The following is a 20,756-nucleotide window of genomic DNA, read 5'->3' as shown; positions in this document are numbered from 1 at the left end:
TTGGATGATGTGTACCACAGCTCACCTGAACCCTGATTAGGCAGAGAATGTCTTAAGTAAGGGGATCAAATAATTTTATGCTACTTTTCTCCTTTCAAAAAAATTAACACCACAGCCGCATGCGTGTGTGTAAGGGAGAGAGTGATGAGTGTGTGGAAAAAAACAATCTCATCAAGCAGGAGGCCGTTTGCTTAGCAAGAGCTGACAGTCTTTGTGTATGTAAATGAAGAATTTAGACTAATGGAGTTGAACCATTTCTAATTTTGTGATGGCAAGAGGATTTTGATTGAAAGTAATTAAGCAAGCTAGCTGTAAAATTAATTAAAGCAAAAGGAGGGGGGGACTTTTATTGGATTGGATAGCGATATAGCTGCTGTCAGGCAGGGGGACAAATGGGGGTGACCTGGATTCTCTGCCCTCCCTCCTCCCACTCGGGACTTTTATGTCACTTTAATCTCCTTAGAGCGGCTGGTGTGCATTTGTTCGAAATAATCAAGGAAATATGGTCAGAAATTGTCAGCTTTCAGATCTAATTTACCTGACAGCCTTGCAAGTGTGTGTGCACGCGCAAGTATGCATGTGACAGTGGCAGGTCCTTTTTTTCTTTGCCCTCTCCTCAGCTTTGTGGAAAATGCTTTTGACAGTCTTGAAGCATCTTGGTTGTCGGAGGGCGGGGGAGATGAGGAACTTGGGTGGCTTTAAGATGGACATTTCAATGAGGCGTGTTTGGCCCGGCTTAGCACCTCTGACACTGTTGTGTGCATGCACACACACCAACATGCTTAATTGCCTCTGTAACATATTCAGACTCAGTTTGGCCCCTGTAGCAGCACTTCTCTGCTTCTGTTGTCTGCAGGTAGCCCGAACGAGCAGAAGCAGATTACAGCCTTGACAAAGCCTGTTACAGCTACTTAACCACTGACAAATAAGATTGCCCAATCCTGCACAAATAGAAATGGAGCTTATTGTCCTTTTTGTTTTGAGAAATAATAACATCTGAATCATATTTAAGGCAAGCGCTGACTCCAAAAACATTTCCTCTTTAATATGTCATCTTCTACTTAGAACTGGATGGATGTGATGTTGTTTAAAATATCAACAACTTGTGCAATTTGCACTAAACCAATAACCAGTCATAAAATAGTCCCGCTAATATCCTGCGACATCTATATGGCTTTGCTCTGCATGGGGTCCATATTAAAGGTCCACAGGGTTTCCCACGATTCCACAGTGGGTGAGATGCCACTTCCTCTTAATGCGTCTCAGTGCTTGCTGGTGGTGACATAGGGTCTCAGTGTGGCCCTCAGTACCCCCTGAAGAGACAGTTAATTAAGGCCTGGACCCAGACAACGCTGCCGGGACTCTCACCCACCACACCATAATCTGCCCCTGCTGCCACCACTCCCCTCCTCAATTCTACAGCCACTGAGGCCTCTGGGAAAGCAGAGCGCTGGGGCTGCACCACCATCGGGGCCCCTAACGGGATTAGGAGTCCTCTGAAAATAGGACCTCGGCTCCAGAAGCCTCTCACCCACCTTCCTCTGCCCAAAGGATCCCCCTCAATTCAGCCCCAACCCTATCTCCTCCTCCTCTCCCCTATAAGACGGCTCCACCCGAGCTCCGTTTTATCAATTAATATAATAAAAGGTGGAACAAAGAGCTTTCTTTCCCCAGCTCTGTAATTAGAGGGGGAGCTCTCCTGAGGACTGGCATTCCTTGGGCCCGAAAAACATGATTCTCACTCCCCCCTCTACTCTGCCGCCACCACTCAAGCGGAACATGGCTCCTCGATGTATAAGGGCGATAATGTAAATGTAGTGTAGTCTGCCAGGCAAATCCAGCACAACCTATTTTGCGGTAGCTTTATCTAAGTGTGAACAAATGAATGTAACATTTGGAAGAGTGATACATTATTAACTCTAATTGTTTCCTTTATAACACACACATACATTTACTGTCACCTTCACTTTGGCTCGCACAAGTACGTGCACTCTGAATCACTCTTGTCGCTGTCCCTACTCTAACACGTTACGTGTCACCACACACTGTTAACAAATGTGATAAAACCACCTGAATCGAGAATATCAGGTATGGCGTCTGCCTATGTGTGTTTTTGTCTGTTAAGGTGAGATACAGTAGACTTAGCTGTGTGTGCGTGCGTGTGTGTGCTTAACTGTGTCTACACGGGTGTGAAAGTAAAGGAGTAAGACAGAGCGCCCGTTTTCACAGCCACTGGAGCTTTCGATAGGAATTAGTTTTACAACATATGCAAATGTTCCCCCTTGAAAAAAAGGGGGTCTTTAAGTGACAGGTTGATATGTGATTAAACGACAATTAGAGTGCTGAAAATAAGTGTCGGCAGTAGGTCAAGCACTGGGCGGCTCAGCTAAAAGGTAGCAGACTATTGAGGAGAAAACATTCCCAGGCAGAGGCCAGGAACAGGACCCAAAACAAATTAGAGAGGTGAAGGGGGAACAAGGTTGGCACTGTGTTCCAATAAACCCACAACAAAAACAAGATCTGTGCTTCGCCTGGATGACAAAAGACAGACTATTCACGATCAGAGTAGGAAGCTGTTTTCATTAAGCCAGCGCTGAACATCGATACACTCCCTGTGTTTTAAGTCTGCTTGGTTGTAGTACCTGCTTTGAATTGTAACATTAGCACTGGTTGTATCCACTCAAAAGTGTCTTTAGCGTCAGACTTGAATGGCGTGGTTAACCTTTAAGGGACTCCACCGTGTGAGAGTGATGTGCCTGTTTGCCCCGATTTTAACCTTTAGTGCCCCCAGGCCAGATTAAAACCCGTTGTCTGCCCCGGTGTAGGTTGCACCCCACACCTCTGCTGCCCTTTTAGTTAAAAGTACATAGACACGAGGGATCCTCTGTCTTTCTCTCTCACTGTCTTCCGGTAACAAACACATCCACACAAAAACACACACACACACACACACACACACACACATGCACACATGCACACAAAGATACAGGCAGAGACATAAAAGGGCTCACGCTTATTCTGGCAACAGATGGCCCTGTCCCTATAATCCCCTTTGATGCTGCGGTGGGCAGTGGCTCCTGAACATCTCTGAAGCCAAAGCCCCAACAAAACTTGAGCTACTTTTCCTTTAACTGACCCCAATTGCCAAAGAGCTGTCAGCTGTCAGACCTGGTTAAGAGTGTCTTTACTGGGAGAGACTGAAGGGCACAGGTTTCTCTCTCTCTCTCTCTCTCTCTCTCTCTCTTTCTCTCTCTCTCTCTTTTTCTCTCTCTCTCTCTCTCTCTCTCTCCTCTTTCAGCTTCCTGTTTGTTTTCCGTCACAGACGGTTCATTCCACCTCTATGACACGACTGTAAAGACAGGTTGACCGTGCTACTCTGACTTGCTGTATACCAGGCACTTATTTCTTCCCTGCTCCTTTCAGAAGGCGAAAGAGTGAACCTCCCTAAGCTCTAATATTGGAGCCACAGATGGCAGGAGGTCGGCTAAGAGGCTTAGATTTCATCGAAGAGCTCACCTTAATTATTATAAATTGTTAGGAAAGAGGGCCTTTTCATGGCTTGTGCAACCTGTATATGATATCATGTACTGTATACGCAAAAGCACCACACGACATCACGTATGTTCAAGAAAACAGAACTTTTTAGACAGATTTAGATTTATTTTAAACTCATCTTTTTTTTGGCTGTTCTCTCTACGTGAGAGGATGTTTCAGTTTAGAGAGTTGATTCTGATGAGATAAGTCATATCTCTAAAAAAGATAAGACCAAATCCATTTGATAGTAATTAGCTCACTAATGGAGTTTTTAAAAATAATTTAACAAGTCCCCTTAACCCCTCTTCCAAAACAGGAAAAGTGAACTGTAGTTTAATTCCCAACTAATATCGTAGCTGGCATGTTACAGATTTTGCAGAGGAACAGGCATTTTTTGACGCACCCTTTTATTCCTACAGTCTGTGATTATGAAAACACAGGGCTGTGTTTAACACCCCTGATTAAATTGAAGATCACTCTCCCACATGTTTGAGTGAACCATCACTACGAAGCACTTTGCTTTCTTATTAATTTTGCACTGTAAATAGAATCAAATGTGAACTCGTGTCTTAACCTTTGTCTTAAATAATTTCCTTCTCCTAATGTAGGGAGCTCCGTTCTCGGGCCTCTAATTGGAGGACAGCAGTTAAATGTCTCCTCGGGTGCAGAGGCGACTGATTGCAGCAGTCTCTTCTGTTTCATTTGGAAAGCACTGGATTCTCACACAAATGGGGAAACCCAAATTTGTGCTCGCTGGCTATGTGATTTCAGAGAAATCCTCTGTACAGTTCGATTATGTATTATCATTTGAGAGCTTTGGGGGGATAATCATCACTGAGATTTGCTCACGTTTCCAGCAGGTCTGCTGAGATGCATGTACGTAGCTAATGGGATTGGGCTTTTTTTTCTATCCCTCTCCTGTGGCGTTATGGAGCTGGCAGCTGAACTTGAACGGATGTGCATGGTGCTGAGTCGTGCACAGGACTATTTCAAGACTGAAATGCGATTGTTTTAATACTTTAATCCACCTGTCCTTGGCATTCAGGATGTTGCAGAAGTCGCCTAATTATTTCAGTGCCCTCTATCCTTCCTCGTTGAAATACAGAGGAGCCAGTAGCATCCGTCTGTTGATAAATAAGCCCACCCAAGGAATTTTGTTAAAACAATTCAACGAAGATATATAAACATATATATTCATTTGTCTCAGCAGTCATCATAGGAAAAAGCTTAACATTTCTGCCAAAACTTACTTAAAAAAAATGTATTGGCTAATTGAAATTTTAAAAATGCATGTATGCAAAGAGGATCTGAAATGGCCCAAATCACTTTAAAGAGCGAGACATTAAACAACCAGAATTCTCTGAATTGTCCCAGGTTCCAACAGCGATAGTATGCAAACACAAATATTTTCTTTTAATTAAAAAGGCCTCATCTCGCTGTATCCTCCCCCAAGCCTGCTGCCAGCTCTCAACGACCCCCCCAGTGCGCACACACATACACACACACACACGCACGCTCGCTCTTGTGATGCTTTACTCAAATCCATTCACGCTCACAGTCACATGCATAGAGCCAAATTTGAAAAAAGTGATTAAACGTGTCCTGGGCCATGGATTCCTCCTTGACTAGCTGCTAATCTGTCAGAGCCTGGTTGTCAATTGAGAACCAGGGACACCAGCAGTGACGGCTGCCCAGTTCACTGATAGCCCCCTGAGGGACAGTTAACCCTCAAACACCCCCCACCTCCAAAAAAAAAAAAAAAAACACACCTCTTTTACAGTCTCCCCTCTTCAACCCTTCCCCCCTCTCTGTCTGGTCCAGCCTACCATAACCCAAGGTGGCACTAAAAGGCGGGGGGTGGGGGGCAAGGACCGGTGGTTTGTGTATGTGTTCTGGTTTGGGACAGTGGCTTGGGTGGTGTGTGTTTGTGTATATACGTGTGGTTTGGTAGGGGATGGCGGCTTGATAGTAATGCATGTTGATGGTTTCAGAGATACTTCATTTCAGAAACAGGGGCCTCATTAACTGTAGTCTTCATCAGGCCAGCGAGCAGCGGGCACATTAGGGGTCCACAGGAAGTTAGAGTACAGCAGGAGAGTGCATTAGGGAGGCCTGGGGAGACACACTCCCTCTCTTCCCCTCAGTTCCACTTCCACCTCCAGTGCTTTTCTATATCTTAATGTGCCTTTCAGAGGAATTCGGATAGAGGTCAATAATTATGCTCTTTAAATTATTCAGTCGAGGTCCTGTGTAATTGTGCTTTTTAGAGCTCGGACACTGACAGCATAGTTTACTGCACCACCTTTGGGGCACGGCCGGACCAGATGAATCAGTTCAGAGAAAAAGAGCATGTGAGTGTGTTTCACCGCTTTCATCATTAACTGATGTGGGACTGATCTTCATTTATGAAATGTCAATACGCGTCAACACCAGATGAACAAATTAACTCATTTGCCAAGCGAATTTGTCAGCACATCATCAAGTTTTTTGATCTCTTTCAAACAGGCGTCGGGATGGAGTTGTCTGCGGTGGGTACGTTGGTGTCAGACGACGGGCCGCTGTGTGGGAATGTTTAGTTTGGGACACAACTGTGTTATTTTTGTTACATCGAGGAGAGGAAAGCACAAACTGCAAGGGTAGCAGAAAAAATCACCCAAACTTTCTCTACAAAGCCAGCGCCGGCAACGTTTGACTGCACATGATAACATCGTCCGTTCACACAACAAGTCCTCTTTCAGCTACAGATTATTAACACATCGCTGAAAGCGGCAGAGAGCATTTCACTGTTGTCACAGGGTCTAATATTTATATTTATCTAGTTGGGAGAGGCATTGACAAACATGTCACACACCTGCAGTTTTGTAGTACGTGCTACTACAGTTTGGTGTCAAAGAAAGAGCCTGTACAGTAGAGTTTTGTTTAGGCGAGAGGAAGACTGTAATTACTGTCTGGCGATTCATCTAGTCACTGCATAAAATAGTGTTTATCCAGTCGCCCATGTTTCTGTCGTGGCTGAGGGAGGGGAGGGTCATGTTTTGCACAACTGAGACAGCTAGGGCAATCAGGAGAAGAATCGTGACTCCAAAACATTCAGCCTTTCTTTCTTTTCTCTCTCTTCCTCTCTTTGTTTCTCTTTTCTCTCTCCCTCCCTCTCTCTCTCTCTCTGTCTCTCTCTCTCTCTCTCCCTCTCGGGTTGAGAACTGGTGCCTTAGAAAATGAGATCTCCCTTTCTGACACACCCACACACACAAATAAACATAAAAAGCTAATTTGTTAGCGCCCTCATTTCAGAGGCCTGAGCAGGAGAATATTGTTGGAGGCAAAAGTAATGCTTTGTCAAATGTTGACATGTGTTGCAAACACAAGGCCTTCAGCAGCAGCAACAGCAGCAGCTTTTCGTAGAGCGGCTCAGGCACATTGTCGGCACATGAAGAGAGGATGCTTTGAAACAAGATTAGCCTCCAAATGGCCCTGCCTGCACCCCTCCCCACCTCTACCCCCCACCCCCGCCCCACCTCCCCGTGTGTGTGTGTGCGCCTGCCCTCAGATGCTAAATGATCAGATCCACTGAAATATTTGTGGGCCTGTTTTCTCACAGAATGAGTCTGGGTGTCATGTGCTGTATATCACCGTACAGCTGAAGGTGTGTGTACACATTAGTCCCACTGCAAGGCCCCATTGTCTGGCACATGGTTTGGCTTGGTTTTGTAGGCCAGAAAGCACACGTTCCTGTCACTGAGGCTGCCTCCCCTTGGCTTTGGGTCAGGGTGACACTGGGCAGGGGGAGGAAAAAAAAAATCCATCACCTCCACACCCTGCCCCCACAAAAATGAATAAAAATTGGAAAACAACATGCAAGGTCCACCTAATACAGGAACACTTGCAATATGCTGATGTTTTCTTTTGCACACTGTGTTTGCTAAATTGCCTTTGACTGCGTGCATCAGTAATGAAACTTTATGTCCTTGTGGAGAGGGCAGCAAGTCCGTTCCAGTTAGGACCGGGACTATCTCTCCTGTCTGGCTTTTGTGAGACTTTTTTTTCTAATACATGTCCTTATGAATAAATGAAGCCCATGAAGTCATTTTTTCCATATTTGTGTAAATTGCTTTAAAAGCATTTTATCATGTCATAAAAAAGCGCAATTGATCTGCTGGGCTTAGCCCATTGGACAGCTGTGTGTTTTGTTAATGGCCACTTTGCTCCGAGCAGCTTATTAAAAAATTTATATAGAAATGCTAAAATTGCATAAATTATTTAGATACAGTAAGCATTTTTTTGTTTTGGTCAGGCAGGGAGGGGCTGTTATCAGTATGGAAATTTACCATAGTATATTATCTGCTGAAATATAGTAATATATCTGCCCAGACACATATGTGTCCTCCTCACTGCACCCCCACACATGCAGAGGCGCAGGGAAAAAAAGTATATATTTTTTGATGACTTCGTTTCAGCAACCACGGAATGTCACCCATATCCTGGTTGATTGTACTTTCGAGTTTTATGATGTTTTTCCATTGATTTGTTTCCCCGGCGCAGCTGCCGACCTCTATTGAGGGACGAACGTAATCAGCGCTGACGCAAATTAGATGGTTATTCGTTTCGAAAATTGACAGAAAAACAATAAAAAAGATGAAATGCTCCCAAATCAATAGATATAATGAAATTCAAATAATCCGAGAGATGAGGTCTCCATGGCAACTGATAATGTGGAAAAGAAAACAATTTAATAAAGGACAGACACGCTTTGAAAACAGATTGGGGAGGGGGGTGGCTGTAAAGCGGGGAGAGGAGAGGAGAGCAGAGCAGAGGAGAGAGGAGGTGGGGAGATGGAGGGATAGAGAGAGAGAGGGTGGTGGAGGGGTGTTTGTGGCTGTAGTGGTTGCTCTATAGCTTGTTTCCCCCGGCGTGTGAAGGATCTGTGTCTGTCCCAAGGACACCGGAATAATTAGAAAAGCTTTCAGGCCAGAAAGTGCAGATTCAGGTTTTAATACACAAAATTATTTCAGGGGCAGTGAATCGGAAAACCATTTGTTGGTGACCTTCCTGAGAGGCCTCCCCCTCCCCGGTACAGGGCAAGATGGAGGCTATGTGGCAGCACTGCCTGAGTTATGGCATATTTGTGTTTTTATAGAGGCAGGGGGAATGGAGTTGGGCAAGTTGGGAGGGGGATGCGGGGGTAAATGTGTGTGTATGGCTGTGTAAGGGTGTGTGCGTGAGTTTGTGGGTGGGGGGTGGGGGGGTCATAGGGAGACCTTCATGTTGTGTGTGTATGTGTGCGGTGGGATGGGGAGGAGAAAGAGGGGGGGTTCTAGCAGTTTGGGCAGAGGGAGGCAGAGCAGAGATGAGAGGGGAGAGAGTGAGGCAGCGAGAGAATGGGGGAAGTTGCAGATCCGGCTTTATTTACAGATCAGTTGTCAAAAGGAGCCATTTAAGGGGAATGCGCCCGTTCCTGCGCTATGACAGGCGAGGTGCCTGTTTAAAAAGCACAAGACAACTATGAACCTGAGAGGGAGATAGTCAAACACAGGCTTTTTCTGTTGAAGACAGACAGAGCAGGGGGTGGCGAGGGAAGCGAGTGGGTGTTAAGTGACTTTATTTGTAGTCTATTTAAGGTATGTTTTACTTGTCCTTGTGCTGCTCCTCCAACATCTAATACAGGGGCTGCGTTCTAGTTAGCACAGCAAGGGAATAATGACTGAGTGCATCGTTCTTATTTCCTGTAAATACAAATGACTTTCCTTCATCTGCCTAAAAACCTGTATTTGATTTCAGTCTTGCTGTCAAGGGAGATTTGCTACTGATGCAAACAGTGATAAGTCAACCAAAAGCACAGCTCTGTTTCCCTCATTAGCTTATCACGACTTTAAGTATGTACTCTTTCTGGTTGCTTTATTCAACATCCGTGTCCTGCTCTTATAATGTCCTATTTTCTTTATTACTCTTTGTCAACATTTTGACGACAGTCTGGTTGGGCGTTGGAGCCTTGTCTGTCAAGCAGTGACTACCATTTTTGTGTCATTATAAGGCTTTGTTTGACTCAAATAAAGGTGATCCACCCTCTGTTCAAATGATACTAACAGCAGGTCCGGAATGCAGATACCCTTATCCTGTTCCAGGAGCAATAAATGGAAAAACAAGTCCTCACACAAAGCTCAGCCTGATAATTACCGTTGTGATATTTTAAAGGCTTACGATCCTGATCGAGATCAGTGCTTTCCTGCAATAGAAACCATCATAAAAGTTGGGCAATATTTGATAAAATTATCGGATCAAGTTCCAGGTAGTGGTGATCTTAGTACTTTCTTATGATTGGAATTAGTTTGTAATCAAGATTATATCTCACGCATCTTTCTTTCTTTCTGTTCTGTTCTTACTTGAACATTTTTCTTCTTTCTACCTTCAGTTGTTAACATGATGTTGCACACTGAAGATAATTACAGACATATTATTTAGACTCTGATAGCTGGATCCTCCTCTCTTTCACCCAGGGGAATCAGCCCTTATTCAAAGGCAAACGGAGATCTGACATTCTTCAACAGGACAGCTAATATTCTCCAGTATTGATATTGCGATGTGAAAAGTGCCCCACAAGTAGGAGAGAAACTAGAAATTCCCCACTGTACACTAGCTAAGAGCCTTCAAATCTAACATGGCAGTGTCAATGAAAACTGTTTTCTTTTTTTTAAATTAAAAAAAGAAAAAAAAAAAAGGAAAAACTCGGATAGAGTAGCAACCTGAAATATGAGATCCGATAGGCATCCACTGTGTGTTTGTGGGTGCATGCACATGCACATGCACACCGACACAAACACACACACACACACACACACATAGGCTACAAAGCACATGTTATCACTGTCAACAGCGGCAGTAGCAAACAGCAGCAGTTGTTCTGTGTGGGTATCTGTGTTGTTGTATATGAGTGAAAGTGTGTGTGCTTGTGCACAGTCTCCTCTCTCTCTCTCTCTCTCTCTCTCTCTCTCTCTCTGGCTGCTGGCTCTGAGAGACCCACTGTAAGTCAATCTGCGTGTTCATATGACTGTGAGTGTGTGTGTGTGAGTGTGTGTTTGTGTTTGTGTGTGTGTGTGTGTGTGTGTGTGTGTGTGTGTGTGTGTGTGTGTGTGTGAGCCACTACTGTACTACACTTCAGGGGCCAGGAGCCAGGACCGAGCAGAGCAGAACAGGGCTGAACAGGGCTGGAAAGGGCCCAGGGCCAGCTCCCTGTGTACACCACCCACTTCACACCTGTCTCCCCACCCCCACCCACCCACCCCCACTCTCTCTCTATCTCTCTCTGTCTCTCTCAGACACACACACGCGCACAAACACACACACACACGGCTCATACTGCCGTGCTGCTCGGCACAGGGCTCTCATTGTAGCAGTGACAGGAGGGCGCCCGTTAAGTGGCTCTCTCTTCCTGGGGCCTGTGCGTGTGTGTGTGTGTGTGTGCGCGCGCGCGCACGTGTGTGTGTTTTGTTCCCCCATGTGGCTGTGGGGTGGATAAGGGCGATGAAGGACCCCTACTGGTAAAGTGGGTAAACTCGCACAGCCTCGACATCTGTGCTCAGAGAGAGAGAGAGACAGAGAGAGAGAGGGAGGGAAGGAAGGAGGGAAGGAGGGGGGGAGAGAGGGAGTGGAGTGGAGAGAGAAAGAAAGAGAGAGGGGGAGGGTAAGGAGGGAGGAGAGATAGACAGCGAGAGAGGAGGACAGAGTGGGAACAAGGAAAGGAGTGAGAGAAGGGAGGGAGGGAGAGCGAGACAGAGGGGGAGAGAGAGAGAGAGAGAGAGAGGGAACAGAGCCTTGACAGAGAGCAGTTGAGGAGAAAATGCCTTGCTTTGTGGAGAGAATTCTTCCAGGGCAGGAGGGAGAGGTGAGACAGAGCGCAGAGGGCGGTCTGCTGCCAGGTAAGACTCACACACACCTTCCTCTCCCCCTCTTCCTCTCTCCCTCTCTCCCTCCCCCCTCCCCACACCCCCCTCCCTCCTTACACACACACTCACACACACACACACACACACACACTGGAGTTGAGTGCTACCTCGAGGTGAGCGGGTCTGCTACTAGTTGCAGTTGGCATGAGTCAGGCACGCATGTGTAGTGATGTGGTGGGTGGTGTCAGAGTGTGTGTAGGTGTGTGTGCATGAGAGGGAGTAAGGAAACAGAGCAGGTGTAATGTTTGTTTTTTTGGAAAATTTTTGTAGCTTTTAATTACCGGTGCACATTTGCACCTATAGTGCACTGAATGTCAGTGATGTGTTTAATTAGTTTCAATGGTGTGTTGCTTCCTCAAAAGTTTCCTTGTTGACTTTTTGTGCCTATAGGACTCACACTCTCACTTCTTATATCTCACACTTAGCTTTGCTACTTTCTTTTTTTTAACATAACTACATTTTAGTTTTTTATTCTACTAAATTTACGTGACTCTTGGTCACTCGTTACTTATTTTGCAAGTAAATGAAATATATGTCAAGCTTATAAAATCCAATGATTTGTTATAGATTTAACTGCTAAGCAGTAAACAAAGTAGTTTTTAAAGAGCTCAACCTCAACCACGGACCACACTAATGGATTGCACGTTAGATGATAACACAGTTCAACATAATGTGAAGGTACTTTTACTTTGGATTTATTCAGTTTATTTTTGTAATAATACTAAAGTAAAGGTACATAATTGTTTCATTCATTTTGAATGCAGTGTTTGAATATTTCTATTCACTTTTTAGTTAAATTAGATAAAAACTTTATCCACCTTTAATTACATATTACTTATTTTTTTCAAGCAATACTTTTTAATTATTATTAAATCCCTGTCAGGCTCAAAATTATTTGACTTGTAATGGAAAAGATACTTAAATACATAGTTCTAAAGGCTAAAAATAAAAATTATTGAAAAGCACCTAAAATCCCTCCGCTCCGATGTCAAGTGCAGATGTTCTCAGATCTGAGGTGACGTAATTTGCGGTGTTGGTCGAGATTGATTTAGCTGTTTAGATACTGATGTTGTGATGGAGAGGTTTGTCATCGGAGGGATTTTCCACTCTGCTGGTGTAAACAGTGTCTGTTTAAGAAAGGCTAAAGAGTCCTTTTCTCCCTTCTTCAGACACAGTTCTGAGAGGAATAATCCTCCTCGTGTACAATTAGATTTTCTCCTTTTGTTTAAATAAATACTGTGTCTGAGAACATAAACACAGATTTACATGCGGCCTAGTGGGTGTCTGTCTCTCTAACAGCTACAGCCTGGGCCTGATATTTCTACTTGAGGCCCACAGGAAAAAAAAGAAAAGAAAAAGAAAAGAAGACAAAGCGGAAGTTGGCCAGCTCTAACTTCACGCTTGCTGTTTATTTGTTTTTATAACAAATGGAACCAGCTTCCCGAGTGAAAGGTGAAGTCAGAATTGAATTTGGCTTGCGTTACCGTGGCGATCTGGCAACTGCTCCAGTGTCCCATAGGACTGCTCTGGTTGCTGTGTGCCGGGCGTGTGTGTTTGTTATTTAACTGGTGTGTGTGTGTGTGTGTGTGTGTGTGTAGGCTACTGCACTTCGTGCATATTGTGTTGGTGTGTGCGTGTGTGTTTGAGTAGTGGGTGGTGGTAGCAGCATTCACGAGAGAGACATTTTACTAAGCAGACATTTCCCCCTCTGTTTTCACTCTGACCTGGTAGGAGATTGATGACTGAATTGTGGAGTACATGTTAACAGTAACTGGTGATTTATGAAGATACTTAGGGTAAGTGAGGCCGCACAGGCTGGAGGGGAAGAAAAAGATATAGCCTTTTAAGTTAATGCAAAAATATAGCCTTTTTAAGTAATAATTGTTATTACTACTGCAGGGGTTTGGAGAGAGGTCTGAGTTAGAGTTGGATGTGCACAAAGTGCAATGTGAAGCTTTTCCTTTTTCTTTTGGCCATGTGCCTTTCTTTGTTTCTGGCTTTTTAACTTTAACTCCCCTCAACATTGGAAGATTTTTGCAAGGGAAAAAAAAATGAAATCCAAAATGAGTGCATTTAGATAGATACAGATTTGATAGGTTCATTTTGATAGCTAACTTCAAATATTTGAATAGAACTTTTTTTTTAAAAGCTCTTCTTTTCCTGGGGAAACCACAATGGAAAACTTTTCTTGGATGAACCCTTGCACTGCAACAAGTGCAGTGTGTGTTTTGGCAGACCCCCTTAGCCAAAGATCCCTCTGAAAATCCGCATGCAATTTTAGAAGAATCAGATTCTTTCCCTTTGCTTGGCTCATGAACTGCCTTGATGTCATGCACACAGAGAATCCTCCTCTCTATTCAAATATGAAATTCAATCCACTTGGATGTGATCTATAGCATTTTTAAGGAATAAAGCAATTTTAGGGAATACGGAGCGGTGCTTCCTCTGGAAGAGGGATGGCTTTCATTTTTTTTCAAGGCACCTCTTAGACTGAGTGAAATGTTTCCCCTGTTCGCTCAAGGACAACTTTATTTCTTACCAGGGATTTAACACTCACTCAGTCCCCTCATAAATACAGCGTCCCTCGGCCCTTCGCTAGCCATAACTCATACACTAAGTCTCTAGCTAACTAAACTCATATAGCAGAGCCAACACTTGTTTGTCTTTTACCTCAGCCTTTCTCTCTCTCTTTTCCTCTCTGTCCCTTTTCCTCCTCTCAGCTGATTTATACATGACAGAATCGTCTCTGACTACCGTCTCACCAGGCTCCTGTGCTGATCTGCTTGGCCCACTCATGGAGTGGGTTTTAGAAGAAATGTGCATTTGAATATGAGCCAGCCTAATCTCCTTGAGGCTATTTAGAGTGAGCCTAATGCTCCAAGAATGAGCGAGAACAACACCGGAGAAAATGCGGACGTCCCTCTCGGCGTGTCACGACACAACTCAGGTCTCCAAACAACTAAGCAAGTCTTTGATTTGCTGATGAAAATCTCTGTGTAAGGCAAAGAACATAAAAACCTTACTTCCAGGGGGCACCTGTTGAAGCTCTCAGTCTCCTTCGAAAAACATCTTAGTGTGTGGTTTCCTTTTTGTCTTTCTGCCTTTATAGCACCTACCTGTGGAATTTTCACTTTTTTGCATGTTATCCCAATGGTGCAATAACCAGGAGACACACAGCAGATGAGAAACTTTCAAGCCATTTCACTTTCAGTGGATGAAAGTGCTCAGGTGGGATATTACAGTATGGTGGAAGCCTTTACTGATCTGGTGCCGACTGGCATTTTGGGAGGAGACGGTCTTCCTGGCGTGGTTCCCGTATTGGTTGTTAACAGCCTTCTGGTACCTTCTGTTCTCTCTGTTCAGTCCCACTGGCCCGACTCTGACAACTCCTCAAGCATCTGAAGACCCTCTGAAGTCAAAATCGCCCATTTTGATGTCTCATGGCAGTACCCAGCATTTTGTTGTATTTGCGTCTGAAAACACGGGCCCTGCTTGGAGGAATTACCCTCAGCACTCGTTGGCGTCGGATGGGGGAGGAGGGCATCATTCCCCTTTTTCCCCCTATCTCCCTGCTCTCCTCGCTGTCCTTCCTCTCTTTTTGATCTCACCATCAAATCTTCCCCGGTTTTTATGAGTGACGTTTACCCGAAAGCATCTTGGGAAATGGCTGGCTGAAGAAGACGTTTGAGAAAATGCGCCTGAGCAAGCTATCACCTTTGATAAAAGCCATAGTTCCAGTGGGAGAGAAAGAAGAAAGCCAAAGAGCAAGAGCGTTGTTAGTAATGAAAAATGCCATGCAAGAGGGAGCATCTCTCTGATCCCGGCCTGTTAAACCAACAATGTATAGTACAACAGATACTGCACTGGTACATCAAGCATTTCTCTGTTGTTGTACCACAATGAGTGTTTGACCCAGAGGACTGATCTGAATCTGGGGTACCACACCGTGCCTTTATTGCACATCAGCTGGGCACCAAATAATCTCATAATACAGCGCTCACACAAACACAGTGAGTCACACTAGTGCTGCCAGCAACGTTGGCATACCTACAGCTGTGTCACCAGTTGGCAAAAGTCTGGCAAGGCATTTGAGAACACCGCAAAAAAACGGAGCGATATAATGGGGAAGTGGAGGGTAGTTGAAGGCACAGAGAGCAAGAAATGTTAGCTTTAGTAATTACTACCTCCATAGAGGAGCAGCGGAGAGGACAGTGAGGCAAGCGAGCGCACGAAGGAGGCCCCGTGTGCAGATAATGAAGGGGTATCATTGTAGCTCTGACAGCGTTAATCTTAGAGTGCTCCACAGTGTGTGTCGGTGTGTCTCTATCTGGTTGTGTGTATGCTCTGCGCGGCATATGTACATACTGCCAGAGTGTATGGGGTCGTGGTACAGTGCCACGGACTCTCAGCCCACCAGTGAGACCACCTGACAGCACGGTTTATCTAACCACGTTGACAGTTGCCGCCTCTCACAGCTTCTTGAAGATAGTCCTGAGTCTCCGCAGCCTCTCGCTCGTCTGCACTAAAGCACCGGGATCACATCAGCACCCAAACCCGTCTTTTTCAGGAGGAGGGAGGAAGAAAAGAGGAAAGTGGGAAAGGGGAAGAGCGGTCCAACTTTCTTTGTGCGCTGCTTTTTCTTTTCTTTTTTCCTCTTCCCATTTGAAGTTGTGAGACACTCATTTAAGCCTCATTGCACACCGACACTCAACACACGAGAAAGTGTTATGAATATGTATCAACACAGCATATGGCAGCAGTAGCGCTGGGACTAGGTGTGTCCAGAAGGTAGAGTGCTGCCGATGCATTATTCTCCATTCAAATTACCACGGTAAGAATGCAGCGGGAAACTGAGAGCTGTTCGCCACCTCTTTAGACGGGGCAGGAGAAGAACCTGGATCATGTGAAACAGCAGGAACGGAAGAGCTGTGATGAGCACAGTAGTAGGCTGCCTCAGTTTCCGTGATTTGGTAGATTTTTTCGGCAGGTTCAAACCCAGCACTCGCTGACACAAGCGTGATTAAAAGTGATATTTCTGACACATTAGGATGCGCACGGGAAGTAACCTCCTCTAAAGCGTTCATTATTAGATGCATGACAGACCTGAATATTTATAAAATAGGTTTTAATAATTAATAGCAGCAATCTGCTCCCGTAATTCATCAGATTTGCACTTCAACAGAGTATCCGTTTTCACTTTAAAATAATAATAAGAGGAATATTAATGTTGCAGAAATGTAAAACGGGCAGCTGGATACAGCGCAAATAGGCAAGCGCTCCCTACACTTCTGAGGCTTTCCGTTAACGTGTCACTTTTAAAATAAAATTACATTTTAAGCCGTCAACACTGCGCCGTTTGAAAACCTTCAGCTGTTTGTGCTTGACAATTTACTGAGTGGCTTCTCACAAATGTGGCAAGTCATGAAGATAAAGCTGCAGGAAACAAAGTGGGTTTGGTGTAGAATGCAAAAGTAGTTGCTGTGGTTTTATCAAAAGCAAATTTATTTGTTTGAGTCAACTTAGCAGCACTTCCTTTTGTATACTGAGACCCAAAATAGACAGCATTCTTTTTTCCTGTAAAGCAGCTTTGCTTGTTTCATCGTTTCACAGTCATTTTTTTCTTCTTTTTTTTTCTCCCTTATTGTGAGTGTTGTTTTATCACACCTTCAAATTCAGTCATGCACATTCCTCCTGCTACTGAACTCCCAGAAACAAGAATGTTCCTGTTTAAGGTGAAAACTGCCACGTTTAGTTCCGCCTCCAGTTCACATTGAACTTTTTGGTAAAGCACACTGTTTTAGTGCAGTCACTGGCACCGGTCCGTGTTTATCCTCACTGTGGATCCGTTTTTCCTGAGTGTGTAGAAATGTCAGTGTGTGTATTTGACAGTGTGTGTGTCTCAAGCAAATGACGTGACCTGCAGCCACTAGACAGAGAGGAGCAGAAGGCGCACAATGCCCTGCTGTCTACAACTGTGCAAGCAGGCGTGCAGCACACCAACACACACACACACACTTGATATTGGCTCCAGCCACTTAACATGTGTTCACTGTGGACTGTGCACGTACCCACACTTCCCTTAGCAACACACTGACACTCATACTCTTTAAAAATATCATATATCATTGCAGCGGTGTTGTCTCTTCCATCCTGCTTATCAGAAAAGTAAAAGATAACAAACTAAAGTTCTGGTATGGGAATCATAGCCATGGGCTCTAAAAAATGCAAATCCCACAAGCAGGAAGACTCATTGTCATCACTTCCTCTCTTAGCCCTACAAACAATGTATTTTGATCAAAATTTAATTGTGCTTCATAAGAAGAGTACACGGCACATTGAAAGTATAAAATGGGATTAAAAGCATGTTTGAAAAAGCCTCCGCTTTGTAGTGAGCCATGGGTCATTCTTGGACAGGTAGACAACCAGCCCAGGATGACATTTTAACGGGCACCTGTGATTCATTCTACCGCATATAAAGTCCAAAAGAGGAAAAGTCTGTCAGGCAGAGCAAATGTTTTAATGGTAGCCAGGGATCGATGTTGTCAGCGCAGGCATCCTGTCTGGAAATACATGCTTTTTTTTGGGGGGGGGTTAATGTCACCTCCTTCTTTCTTTTCAAGGAGAGAGAGAGAAGAAAAAGAGCAAAGGCAGGAGAGGGAGAGTGAGAGGGAGGTCAGTGAGATCTGAGCTGAGAACTCGGCAGAATTTAGGGAAATTGCTTGAAAAACATTGACTCTCACTCTCATTCACAGGGCCCCCGTATCTGAAAAACAAATTTGAAACATAACCTTGGAAATCAATTAAGAAGTCCCTGGGAGCTTGAGAAAAAAAAGAAGGGAAAGGTCCACCCTTCTTTTTTTTTCTTTACCCCCCTCTCTACATGTCTTTTTCTCTCCTCCACTTAACAGGGACTTGGATCTGCCCATCACAACACTGCCTTGTGTGAGGAGGCTTTGTCAGCGGGGGCTTTATTTAATTTTTTTTTTTTTTTAACAGCAGAGTGCCTTATATGCTGTCAAAATGTCTTAAGAGTCTTATTAAAGAAATGCCACAGCTCATTTCCTTGTAATGCAATTCATATGCTGGTGAAAGGGGGCATGTCTAAAGATCTAAACAGCTTTGCTTTTTAGGCTTCACATTAGGGGTTATCTGTGAGGGCTTGTCATTGATTGACATTATCTGGCCTGACAGGGCCTCATATCAAGGTTAACCTCATGGACAAAAGTGCCACCCGCACGGACACACAAACACTCCCTATCACCCACACTCATAGTCAAATAAGACACGGTCTCCTCAACTTCCTGTTGAGAGGGGTGTTACGTATGTGCGCCCGCTTCATCTGTGTGTGTAAGCCAGGTGGAGATTTCCAGACTTAATTGATAACTAATGGAGCGGCGTGTGCTGAGTTTACCCTGGAGGATTGACACTGTGTTTGTGTGTGCGTGCGTGTGTGTGTGTGTGTCCTGTGGAGAGACAGAAGGGTTAGGTGGTGGTAAGAGGATGGGGATGACTTACTCAGCGGTGCAGCTCCGGATTCTGGTAAATTAAATATGGCCCCGCAGATAATGACATGGAGTGACACACACCAGTCCGGGGGGCTTCTGACCTCTCGGACGAGCAGGCCGTTCACTTTGTTACAGAAGAGAGTGTGTAACTAACAATCATGTGAGCACTGTACGCACACAACCTCCCCTTCTCCCTCCCAACAAGCCACAAAGGCGAGGAGAGATCCCCGTGACCAAAATACAACTGAAGCAGTTAATCTGTACAGATATTAGCTCAAGGGCCCTTGAGAGGTGTACCACTGAGCCCCTTCTCCACTGTACTACCCACACTGCCTTGCTGCCGCACCAAGCACAGCGACCACGAGGGAGAGACACAGGGGTCGTCTGCTCATTTGCCATGGCGGTTGGCTTATCAAATTGCACCCTTGGTGTCTTAAAAACTGAACACGGGAGCCGAGCTTAAAAACAAAGCTGCTCAAATAAATATTGCTCGTTTCAGTCGGTGGTAGCACGCCACTGTGTGCAACTGTGCACTTTTTTTTTTTTAAAGCAAAGCTTCTGCCCCCTGCAACACACATACTTATAAATTAAGCCATCATCTGGCGCCAGCTGTGAGTCCAGATTTGATGTACAATTTTAACAAGTTCGCCGTGTGTCCCATGAATTACCCTAAGCAGCAAACTGAATAAAAGTTGGCTGTTTTGGTACGTGGCTGTCAGAATGGTTCTCGTCACTCATGTCAGATTGGATTTTTTTTTTCTCCCTTAGACCATTTTAGGTTGCCTGTCCTCTGCTGTGGAAAATACCATAATTACTCTGTTTGTGATGAAGGCGGAGGGCGTATTTGTCCTTAGATTTCAACTTTCCTGCCTGATTGCCCTCAAGTTCAACGTCTTTCCTCTTCCGTCTGCACTTGAAATATACATTGTTTTCTTCAGCCATTGTCCTGTGCAGTCAGTGTGTGTGTTAGTGGGGCCGTTTGTGTCTGCCTTTGTCCTGCAGCGTCTTGTTTGTGTTTTTGCGGCAGTGTGACGGGAGCGTGGCACTTGGCTGAGGGCTTGTGTTTGATAACAGCCCGTGGACGGAGCTGAAGTGAAATAGACCAAACGGGTCCTTCAAGGTCGGCACCCCCAGAAAGACGGCACACAATGTGCAAGGTCACATTCTAGACTAAAAGCAATAAGTGCTTTATTGATAGAAAAAAACACACAACAAGCAGACAGATGTGCAACCAACTGATTAATAATAAAATAGATTTGTGAGAGAGAGGGACAGGGGGAGGGTAAGGGGCAGGGGAGAGAAGACAGCTACCTCCTGACTCTATGTCCATGTGTCTGTGTACTGTATGTGCGCCTGCATGCATGTACAGTACAGTACGCTTTGCAGCATAACATTGATCCTGTAGTGGAACCTAAAAAAATCTATGAGAAAAAAAAAGAAAAGAACCAAATGAAACATATTGGTGCTGGTGAAGGGTTTACCGGGTGCACAGTCTCTCTGCATGCCTGAATCATTTCCTATCATCACCGCAGTTTGTGTGATCTGCAAAGTACAGTGTGAAAGTGCTGTTAAAAAGAAGATCACAAGCAAACTCACTTCTCCTGTTTTGACAGTAATCTGCGTATCATATCTCATCAGTATCATGTTTTATGACAGAGACAACAGTCACTGTAGGTTCCTTTTTTCCATTCAGTCACTTTATGAACAATGTGCCTTTTGTACTGAACCTACTGTGCTATTATCTTTTTATGAAAATAAGCAGAGGGTATTGGACTGTCGT

General features: G+C 44.6%; 1 protein-coding gene across 13 annotated transcripts in view; it reads left to right on the top strand.

Annotated features, from left to right (window-relative positions):
• Positions 1–20,756, top strand: part of casz1 (castor zinc finger 1) — a 165,194-nt gene that overhangs the window by 108,410 nt on the left and 36,028 nt on the right. For 4 of the 13 annotated variants that reach the window (XM_085781679.1, XM_085781672.1, XM_085781678.1 and 1 more), the window contains exon 1: positions 11,225–11,444. The exons of the other annotated variants lie outside the window; for them this stretch is intronic. In XM_085781679.1, the coding sequence (XP_085637805.1) occupies positions 11,366–11,444 (79 nt within the window). In that variant the 5' untranslated portion in view covers positions 11,225–11,365. Of the gene's footprint in view, positions 1–11,224; positions 11,445–20,756 lie in introns of those variants that run through there. 13 annotated transcript variants of the gene reach the window in all.

This window comes from Trachurus japonicus, chromosome 7, assembly GCF_045865225.1.
Source record: "Trachurus japonicus isolate A0001 chromosome 7, Traja_1.0".
NCBI lineage: Eukaryota > Metazoa > Chordata > Actinopteri > Carangiformes > Carangidae > Trachurus > Trachurus japonicus.
This window is presented reverse-complemented; position numbering and strand designations above follow the sequence as displayed.